Genomic DNA, 11,572 nt, shown 5'->3' with positions numbered 1-11,572 from the left:
CCTTAAGGTTCACAGCCCGATTCATAACCATTACGCTACCAGAATATATTTTTGTATTAATATTGTCTGATTTCTTCACATGCTAATAGCTACAATTTCCAAATTATAACCAAGACATTTAAGTGAGAGCTCTAAATTGAGTTATTTTAGATGGTAATCCTCGGTGCTTTAGCAAAGTAAATAAGAAATAGAGTTGACTGAAGGAAAGAAAGTCCTAGATTATGTACAGTGTGATACCATCTTTAGAAAACTCAAAGTCAACAAAGCTAAGAATATAATTTTGGAAGTATGTGTTTTTGTGATAAAATAATAAAACTCAAGAGCAATATATCTGTAACCCCTAAAGTGTAACCATGAGGAAAGGATAAGGCAGTGGCATACAAGGTTGTTGTTGTTAAGTGTTGTTGAGTCGGTTGTGACCCACAGTGACTCTGTATATAGGGTTTCCAAGGAGCAGCTGGTGAGCTTGAACTGTTGACCTGGCAGTTCCAACTGACTTTTGCAGTCCAGCGCATTAACCCACAGTGCCATACCAGGACTCCAACATATAAGGTAGTTGCAATTTCTTGGCATGCACACACACACACACACACGTACAAATGCTTCGCCATAAATATTATTTCATTTTTTAAGTACAAGAAAACAGGAGATTTATATTGTTCAAGAACAAATTGATGGCAAAATTGTAGGGATTCTCCCTCTTAGCTGGGGTATTATATTGTTCTAACAATGCTGAGCATTGGGTCCTTTAATCTGTGCTTTTCATTCTACTATTCAATTTAGGCAAGAACTTAGTGATATTTTTCTATAATTTCTAGTAGTTAAGTAAGATGCACAATTATTATCTATAATAATACATTTTGTATGTTAAGGTTTACTATTTCAACTCACTCCTAGGGTGAGACTTTTAATTAACTTTAATTAAACAAAGAGAGTAATTGAAGTCTAAGATCATTCTGCTCATGTTCATTAAACTCCCAAAAAACCAAACCCACTGCAACTGAGTTAGTTCTGGCTTGTAGCGATCCTATGCAGGGTTTCTGAGGCTGTAAATCTTTAAGGGACTACAAATCCTCCTCTTTTTTTTTCCCACAGAGGGGCTGGTGAATACAAACTACTTACCTTGTGATTGGCAGCCCAGTGCATAACCCACTACATCACTAAGGTTCACTCATGTTCACAGTTGGTAACGTATGCTTTTATTTTTGATCAATAAATGCATTATTCCTAGCAGAATATTTATAGAATGATGTTTTTCTTTCAGAGACTTAAGTGTGGCACTGTATGATAAGTACTGGACTACTAACCTCAATGTCGGAGGTTCAAATCTATAAGCTGCTCCTTGGAAACCCCATAAAGGGTCTCTATGAATCAGAACTGACTCAACGGCACTTAACAACAAGAACAGAAGTACAAGCAAACTCTGATTTTCATTAAACCATGTATAAAAAAGCTCTGTCTTCCTAGGAAATCAATAGTGTGGAAAGCAAAGTCACCTTTAATTATCAGATACTAGAGTTTGAAAGAAAGAACAATCTTATATCCATGTCACACTGAAGTTGCAATAAAATAAGAAGAACCCCTCATCATTCTAGGCAGATTGGAAACTACAAGAGAATGAGATAAGGCTCAGGTGCAAATTATTTTAGTATTATGAAACTTAAGACAGCATTCTTTCATCCTCAAAGGGATGAGCTTTGAGCAGGACTTGGAAAGACTCACTAAGCTGACTATATTCTGCAACAGATCTTTGTTTCCCTGCTGGGAACTGGAGGGACCAGTACTAACAAGGATGACAGGCAAGTTATTTAGTATAATTGCAGCAGGACATGCTGTCTCACTGCTGTTTGTTTAAATATTTGTCTTTTCTTAAAAGAGAAACTTCTCTTGGGTGCCCTTGGGATACTTTCTAAATAGGGAAGGGAAAGTAAAAACCAAAGCAAACTGTTTTGAGACATAAGTTCTAAGCATCTCCTTTGAATTTAAGCAGCTTGCTTGAGGTTAATATAGAACTCCCTATCCCTGTCAAAGATCCCATTTAACTCTATTCATTCTGAAATGCATAGATTTTGGATGAAAATGCATAACTGATTTTTTTTTTAAGCCCTTCCAAAGACACATTGAAATAAAATGTAGCCTGATGGAAATTAATTGCAGGAAGCGAATACAAAATTGTGCTTGATGGAATGAAATAAACAACAGATCATTTTATGCCCATCATATCTGGTCTCACTTTTAATTTCACAAGAAGAACAACTTTACTGTACCTGACGAGGGGTCCTTTCTGATTTACTTCTACACCACTCCCAATCTGAAAGGTCTGGTTTCTGGCTCTCCTCATGAGAAAGCCTTCTTTCTGAGCCTTCCAAAAAGGTGTTTTCTTCATAGTTAATGTTACCTCCTGTTTTGTCAGAAATCATAGGGTCAATGCTCTGGCCTTTGTCAGAATCATGTGCAGCATCTGTAATATCAGTGTTTGTGCATTTGTTGATGCCTCTTAGTGTGGAGCTGTCAGGAGAGGGTGTGGTGCTGATTCCCACTTTGATGGCACTGAAGAAATTGCGGGTGTCTCTCTGAGAGTCCTTTGTAGTTTCACAATCATAGTTCAGCCGGTTGTGATGGGATATAAAATTTTCATCATCCTCATAGTAATCTTCATGTGCTATTTTATAAATTCCATAACTTCGTTGGAATGATAAGTTGAATTCAAAGCTTCTTTTGGCTAAGTGAAAGTAAAACCAAATTTCCATGGTTAGTAAGATACATGTAAACAACAGTGGACTATACCTAGTGAATACAAATAGGAAAGTGTATTCACCCTAATTACTATGAATTAATAACAGACTTCACGTAACTTCTTGTCAATTATACAAAGCAATTATGGCTCACAAAATCATGTCATCTCATCACTCTGGGCCTAATTTTTCTAATTTGCACAATGATGGGATTGAAGTAAATGCAATCCCAAGGAGTCTTTCAATCTTTTGTTATATTTAACTTCCATATTTAGACTAGAAATAAGGAGACTCTCAAATACGTTAAGTTTTAGTATTTTTTTAGTCTACCAATTATTCTAAACCATTTTTTTTTGTCTTGGATAAAATATATATTTTATAAATTTTAGTTTGCTAAAAATAAAATTTATAAGTAACTTTAGTATCTGTAATAATATGTGCATATACCACCATCAGATATCATTGCTTTTAACAGTTTGATGCATATCATTCCTAACATCTGTTGTTGTTGTGTGCTGTTGAGTTAGTTCTGACCCGTAGCGACCCTATATAGGGTTTCCAAGGAGCAGCTGGTGAGCTTAAACCACCAACCTTGCAGTTCAAACGACTTTGCAATCTGGCGCATTAACCCACAGCACCATTTCTAATATTTATGTACTTATAAAATGCATGTTGTTGTTGTTAAGTGCCATCAAGTCAGTTCTTATAGTGACCTTGAGGAGTGGCTAGCGGGTTTGAACAGCTGATCTTGCAGTTAGCAGTCCAGGTGCTTAGTCTACAGTACCACATGAGGACATTTATGCTATGATACATTTTTTAGACTTTTAAAAAATAATGAAATACATTTCTGATGATAATAAATTTGAAGTAAATTTATAAAAATGTGAATGAATTTATATTCTGTGAACCGAGGCACTTTGTAACAAGTCTATAAAGCTGATTAATTATAGATGACTTTAGGAGGAATGCTTAAAACTTTTATGATTTAAATCAGGTGAAAAATGATCGTATTCTAAATATAATACTATTATTTGGAGGATTTGGTACAAAGACTTATTAGAGCAACTAGTAAGGATGTGACAGAAAGTGATTTTCTTGTGTGTGTGAATGTCACTAAATTCTGGGTAACTTTAATATATTAAGAATGAAGTTATAACATGGTGCTAGGGCAAATGTAATTTAATATTTTAGTTTTCATCTTTCAGTACATGGATCATTTTAGATAAATTTTCTGCATTGATAGCTCTGTATTTTATAGTTAGGCATTTAGCCATCCTTGGAGGATAGAATTACAAAAATTTATATAGTTTCTATGGGAAAAACAGTAAAATTTTGATTCGATTTACAATATACCCTAAATGTCTTTCCAACGCTGATTCTATTATTGAAATGTTCCCAGAATTGAGGGTTTACAAGCCAGTTTTTCTGTCTGAAAAGTATGTTTTGAAGCATTTATTATTGTTTGAACCAGAATACAAACAAGAATTTATATTCAAAGAGAATGGAAAAAACTTATTTATATTTTTACTTATTTTTTAGTAATATGTTGTTTTTGTTAAGTGCTGTCGAGTCCGTTCCAACTTATAGCGACTCTGTATAGGCTTTATGAGGAGCGGCTGGTGAGTTTGAAACACTGATCTTGAGGGTAAAACCAACCTTTTTGGTCCAGTGCTTATCCTATAGCATCACATCAGGAGTTAAATTAGGATTTTTAACTAACTTTAACAGCATGAAATGTAGAGAAAATAATTCTTTAATTATTGATTTCTTTCTCTTTTCTCCAAAAAAAGATATAATGTGACCAGTTTTCAGTTGAAGGCCACTAAGAAAGCTTCATGAAATCTCAATTTTATGATATAAAATTTGAAAAAATAACAGGATCTACATAACTAATGTCATTGAATTTTACATGTGAAGAATGATGAAAAGTCAAACAATTTATTACAGATGTACTTATCACAATAAAAAATTGATATACTTATCACAATAAAATATTGTAGCTATATATTTTATTAACCACATATTTTAACTATGAGAATTTGTAAAGCAAAAATGAGTATGATGCTTCAAGAAATGTGCAGAATGTGTGAATGGGAGTTTCCCTCCGCATCCAGAGGAGAAAGAGGCAGTGTGAAGTAGGCTAAGAGATCTTAAAGTCTAATCTTAAAATATTGACACAACATCAAAATTCATTAAAAGTGACTGCTTTTGTTAAGTGCTGTCGAATTGGTTCCGACTCATAGTGACCTTGTATAGGGTTTCCTAGGAGCAACTTGTAAGTTTGAACCACTGACCTTGCAGTTCAAACCAACCTTGTGGTTCAGTGCTTATCCTACGGTGTGCCACACCAGTAATAAAACCACATCTTTGTGCTAAATACAGCTCAAGGGCCACCCATTGGTAATTTCTGTTCCTTATTGAATAGTGCCACACATATAGTGGTGACTCCCTTAATAAATATTCATTAAGTGACTTGAATGAGTAAAGGAATGAACAGGTAAATGAAGCAAGCTGTAGGAATCATGCCTGGTGGTACAGGGAGGGATTTTGACAGTATGGACTTGACTCAGTGACTCTGACTAAATACAATATGATTCAACAGAAATTATATTTTTTAAAAGATTGATTTATTTATAGGCGTAAGACCTCAAAGGTATTAGAGTTCCTAGGGGGTAAAATGGCTGGGTTATTAAAAGAAAAAAAATTGTGTGTAGTCACAGATCTTTCATTGACTAATAAATTGTAATAAACTTAAAGGCAATCTGAATATAGCCAAGAATATTTGGTTCTTTATACTATAGTTCTGAAAAAGAATGTATTTGCTCTAAAAATCCAAAGGTTCACTGTTTCAAAATGCACATAAAACATGAATTAGTTCTCGTCTTTTGCTGTTAGTCACAGCTTGTTAATGATAATTTTAGACATAAATAATTATATCAGTTAATAGATCAGAATTCTTTAGAGTAATATGTCACTTACTAATACTCTAATTTTGTTAAAAAATTAAAGCGGGAAATCTGTTTTTTTATAGAAAATAAGCTTAACTGTTTAATTAAAAAAAAAAAGAAAGAAAGATAAAGGAGTTTGAAATCTATAGCCAACTCATGTGTCTGCCACTTCGGTGCTAAAGTCATCTTCCTAGTGTTTGTTGCTTTTAACACTTTCATTTTCAAATGTTGATAAGTACAGATATTGTTATAAACAAAATAGCTATTTTTGTGAATTATTTCCCAGGACTCAAATTCATCATCTAGTTGCCTATTTCTCAGTTACCATTCAGTAAAACTGAGATGAACATTCATAATTACATATGCAAAGTGAATTTATGGTAAATATGAATTATCCATTACCATCAAATTGATTCCTACTCATAGTGATCCTACAGGGTTTTTGTAAGAACTTTCCTATAGGGTTTTAGAGGCTGAAATCTTCATGGAAGTATATAACCTTGGGTTAAAACCATCGACCTTGTGGTTAGAAGTCCAATGCTTAACTCTCTAAGCCACCAGGGCTCCTTAAATGAGTTCAGAAATAATAAATATAAAATATACGTGCATACATATTTTTCCTTCCTTGGTTCTGCAGTTCACTAATACAGAATGTAAAGGGAGGGTGCTTAGGGAAAAAGAGCTTAAATGCAAAACTTCAACTACATTTGCTTAGAATTTTAGCACTCTTCCTGATCAAGTACACAGCCCACCTGAGACAGCCATCTCTGGGCTTTCAAGATTCTGTTGTTGCATCTTCCTAGCAATAGGAAAGTTTAACACACTCCATTCCAAATTTCAGAATTCCCCTGCGGCAGAGCTTGGAAGAGGGAATGGAGTCATTTGAACTAAGCAGCATAAAATAATGTTTCTCAGTCCTTCTTTTGCCATCTTGAAAGCCATGCATTTAATTTTTTTTTAAAATGTGGCATTAACATGATTGCTGATTTCTGCTAGCCTGCTGTATGCTTTTCAATCTGGTATGGTAGAAAAGATATAGACTATTTCCAAGGCCTGTGCAATGAGTGGCAGGCCAAGTTCACTGCTGTGTCTTCAGCTTCTGGTGCGACATCCTGCACTCCTTACAAATAATTGCCCCAACCCACTTTGCTAAAACTTTGTATTCTCACTGGTAGTTGACTCTTCTTGTCACTCTTAGAATCTTAACTGTCATATGAAAGGCTTATGTAGTGGCAAAAACTTAAATTTAGTTAGGATGTTAATTTTCAGGCTTATCAATGATGTCTTATATCCTCCAAAATAGTGCTACCTTTTAAATTTTCTGCTTATTACAAATGCTACATTATTATTACAAGTATAATAATGTAACTATAAAGATATCAGTGAATTTAACATTTATTAGCAATAAAACCAAGCACTTGTCTGTGAGTTTGTCCTGTTGTGGTGGCTTGCATTTTGTTAGATGCTGGAAGCTATGCCACTGGTATTTTAAATACTAACAGAGTCAGCAATGGTGCAGTAGCACTTCTAGACTAAGACATTCTTAACAATAAAATATATATATTCTGATCACTTGAAAAATATTTAGAAAGACTAACTTTTAAAAGTCATCAGTACATAAAAAATGCCCAATTCATGATTGGTGGTTGTGGTTGTGTGCCATGGAGTTGGTGCCAACTCACAGTGACCCTTCATAGGGTTTCCGAGGCTGTAAATCTTTATAGAAGTAGAAAGCCTCATCTTTCTCCCATAGAATGGCTCGTAGTTTTGAGCTCCTGACCTTGAGGTCAGCAGCCCGACTTGTAGCCACTATGCTACCAGAGCTCCTGATTAGTTAATATTTATAAAGTAACCTGTTGTTGAATTAATTGGAAACTATACCTGGATGTCTGTCACATTTTTACAACTTTAAAATAGTTTGAGGTGAACTATTTTTACTTAATATTTTTTTTCTGATAAAGAAATATGTATTTATCCTGATTCTTTATGAGTAATGGGATAGTAAACTTCAACATCAACTAATGCATTCTTAGATTTATTAAATATTACATCTTATCTTTTGTATTGAATGACTACAATATTTTTTTTCTTCCTTTGAGAGTTGAAATATACAGGCCAGTCTTCACTTCTCCTATATTAGAAAATAGGGGGAAACTACAGTTTAAAAATTTTGGAAATGAACTATTTTCTCACCCCCAACTTGGTATGTTCTTTAACACATACATTTCTTTTAAAAAATGTAAATAGTATTAATAGACTCAAACATTAAAAACATACATGGCAAATATTGCCATTTTTATCCTTTCCTGGAGTTGAAGTGTATGGATTTTAATTTTTACAGCAGATGTCTATGTTTCAATTTGGCTTTGAAACTCTTCACAGATACTATCATTGCTTACTCTGAAAGCTTTCCAAAACCCTGGAAAAATACAAGCAGCAACATAATGATAACTTTTTTTTCTTACTGTTCCATTAAATCATTATAAGTATTAAATAATTATAATCTAACTTTGTTCAGATGCAGGCTTCTCAAGCAAATTTTATATGCAAATTTGGAAGGAGGCTTAAAACTTTGGTGATACAACATTTAAGGATCTTTGTTGGCTTCATTCTGTTGAAAAAAATTATTTGTTTTTGCTTTCTTAGCTACAATAATCAACTCGTAAATTTTTTTTGAGGCTAAGATGTCTCATTCAAAATCTATTTTAACACAGTGCTAAGAATTGTTTCACATTATAACTGTGTCTATTTACCATTCACATTTGTCCCTGAGCACCTCATCTCCCTCTCAGACAACTTTCTCAAATAGACTACTTTACTTGACTGAATGCACTTTACTTCCACCCACACATTGTCAGGGACTTACTTTTCTTCTCAACTGTTGCACCTGCGTATGCATTCTGCCTGCAGTTGATGATGCAGCCACAGGGTAGGTGGGTCCAACGTTTGGACAAGACAAACACTGGGGTTACCGTCGTGGCCAGCAGGGTTAGTAGAAAACTGAGTGTCTCGAAGGGAATGCTCTGAAACCCCAACACGTGCTGGACCACCATGTGGATCTGCAAAGGGGAGAGAGCTTCAGACCACACTCAAGATCATATTTTCCACGTCACCAAGTCTTTCTCTGAAGCATGCTGCTTCAGCAGCCTTCACCAGGCAGGCCCCTTTCTTGCCTCAGAGCTTAAAACTCTGCTCCTAGGCTCCGCACTTGCCTTTGGAGCAGATTCCCAGAGCTGGTGGGATTCCCTTTGCTGCGCCACACAGGGCTTTAAGGGTTTCTGCTATTGGAAGTCAGGTTTATACCATCTGCCAACTCAAATTGCCACCAGAGAGTCACACTCTACAGATAGGAAACATGAACCCCGGGAAACAGATATGCACCCGTGGAATCTGCGTCTGGCACACCAGATGGCCTTTGTCCTTCACCCATGCCCAGGCGCTCCTGTCACACTAGGGCGCCACCCTGCCAACTCCCAACAGGACCATCGCCTGTTTCGCCCTCTTTTCTTAAGCTGATGGCTCCTCTCCTTTCTCCCTGCTGGAGATAGGAGGTTTCCTCACCAAGTAGGAATGGAGGGGAGGGAAAGGAATGGAAGAGGGTTTTTGGAAAAAGAATCTCAACACCTACCACCTCCCTGCCTTTCTGAGTACTCCCAGATTTCGCTGCCTGAGACATGAGAACACCTTTGGTCACAACAAATCTAGGAAAACTAACTAGAACGCAGAGGGAACGTCTCTTCCCTCCATCGACTTATTCACAATTTTGGAATAAGAAACACTTCGGTGCAAAGACTTTAGGATGGATCCTCCCTGCTGGTAATCTGTCTCCGCGCGAGTCTCCAAAATCGAGCAAGATGCAATTGGAAGCGGGCTGGACTTAGCTGCGAGTGGCTCGGGTGACTCTCCAAACCAGGGACGCTGGACCCAACACGCATTCACACACCTGACACACACATTCGCACACTAGGAGCAACCCCAGTTTTACCATCATAGGTAGCCAGAGGATGACTTTTGTCAGCGCTAGGATCAAAGAGAAGCGCTTCTGCGCGACGCTCACGGTGAAGCTTCTGGAGCCATAGAAAGTGCCCCGGTTCTCACGCCTGCAGACTCCAGCCCCAGAGCCAGGAGCAGCGCCACGCCCCGGCCCCTGCCCAGGCCAGCCACTGGCAGACTGACCCGGTCCAAACACAGAGTCGGAGCTCGGGGAGCATCCCTTAGAGCATCGCAGGGCTGGGCCTGGGGCTTCCTCCGGGGATACGGAAAGCATTCTCCCCCCGGCGGAAGGGGTCCCGGGCGTGGAAGCTCCGCGGGAAATTTCCTGGTAGTTGGCGTGGAGCCTGGGCGGCTCCTCCGAACACAGCAACTGGTGAGTGAGTGGCACAGATAGGCCGGCTAAGAGTCCGAAGGCCGAAGTGTACACAGCAAAGAGGAGCAGCACGTAAGAGCTGGAGCAGTCGGCCAGGCAGCCCCAGGGCGTGCGCACGAAGGCGCCCCAGCCGCACAGCGGGAGCGCCGAGAGCAGCAGACTGGCTGCCCACACGGTCAGCGCCACGCCAAGCACCTGGCCGCATCTTCTGGAGGCTGCCTGGCTCCCCACGGCCCTGTACATGGTGTAAAAGTTGTACGAGACAAGGAGAGTCGCCTTCAAGTTGCTCGAGAGGCCTTGACATAGGTACAGTAAGGCAGAAGTGGTGCACAGAGACTGGAAGTAGCCAGGGATCTCATTTGGCCACTGCAAGAACATGAAGATGGTCACCGACAAGACGCTCATGAGATCATCCCCAGACCAGGAAGCCACAAGCATGGACACAACTGTTCTGTTCTGCATTTTCAGCAGGGAAACTAGTGAATAAATGCTGCCTGCCAGGGCTGCAAGAGTCATGAAACATGTCAGGCAAAAAAGGAAGATATTCAGAGTTCCTGGAGGATTTAAAAGGTCCGTAGAATTATTCTTATTTTCCTTCCACAGACTAGAGTCATTTATTGACAAGTTACTGAGAAATACAGACATTGTCCGTTCTCAATATTTAATTTCCCTTTTCAACGAGTCTGTAAATTTTCTCAAAATAAAGAATAACTGTTAGTGGCAATGTTGTTTTCATTTTCTCCAAGTTTCCCTCTAATTCCCCTGGTTACTTCTGTAGGAAATTGTCAGGCATGTCTCTTCTAGATCAGAATGAACCCTGATTGAAAATTCATTCCATTCAAAATGTCAACAAGACTTTTCAACCAACCTTTCCATTAAAAACACACAAGTCCAAAACAAAAAACAAAAACACAAAAGAATTCCCTCCCACCCTCAAGTTCCAAGTAAAAAAAGCAAAAGCTCCTCAGGTAGACTGAAAAATAATGATGCCTGGGTCCTTCCTTTTGAGTTCTTCTTATGTAGCAAAGCAGCTTTTGCTTGAGGTAATCAAACTCTATTCACTTTTAAGAGCAGTAGAAAGATTCAGAGGCAGGCAGATGTCAGGTAGATTTCAGTTCTGCTGGTTCACAGAAAGAGAGATAGAAAGACAAAGAGAAAGCTAGGGAGCTAGCAAGTCACAGGGAGTCTCAGCACAAGCTGGAGTCTGAAGCTGTGTTCTTCAATCAGCCTGTGATCCTCTGAGCTGCAGAAAGGAGGAGTCATCTCCACGCAGGGGAGAAGCAGGAACAAAAACAGAGGGGAGTTCAGTGTATGAAAGAAAAAATTGTGTATCATTTTAGCCTACCTCATTTGAAGCAAGAAACAGTGTCCTTGCTAAGGCTTCCCCTTTGCATTTGACATATGAAACCAACCCAAATACTTGCACAGAATTGATGTGAATTACAAATATAATTTTTGAGAGGTCCAAGCTATTCCACTAACTAAAGGGGCTGCTTTTATTCTCATCTAGAATTCCCTGCTTT

The 11,572-nt window shown here is 38.1% G+C and overlaps 1 protein-coding gene across 1 annotated transcript in view; it reads right to left on the bottom strand.

The window, feature by feature from the left end:
• GPR149 (G protein-coupled receptor 149) overlaps positions 1-10,694 on the bottom strand; it is an 85,435-nt gene extending 74,741 nt beyond the window's left edge. The window contains exons 1-3 of the mRNA XM_006867959.1: positions 9,669-10,694; positions 8,550-8,742; positions 2,268-2,722 (exon numbers count right to left, since the gene is read on the bottom strand). Of these exons, the coding sequence (XP_006868021.1) occupies positions 2,268-2,722; positions 8,550-8,742; positions 9,669-10,694 (1,674 nt within the window). The remainder of the gene's footprint in view (positions 1-2,267; positions 2,723-8,549; positions 8,743-9,668) is intronic.
• Between the last annotated feature and the right edge of the window lie 878 nt (positions 10,695-11,572).

This window comes from Chrysochloris asiatica, unplaced genomic scaffold (genome assembly GCF_000296735.1).
Source record: "Chrysochloris asiatica unplaced genomic scaffold, ChrAsi1.0 scaffold00113, whole genome shotgun sequence".
NCBI lineage: Eukaryota > Metazoa > Chordata > Mammalia > Afrosoricida > Chrysochloridae > Chrysochloris > Chrysochloris asiatica.
Note: the sequence above shows the minus strand (reverse complement) of the source record. Positions and strands in the feature narration are given on the sequence as shown.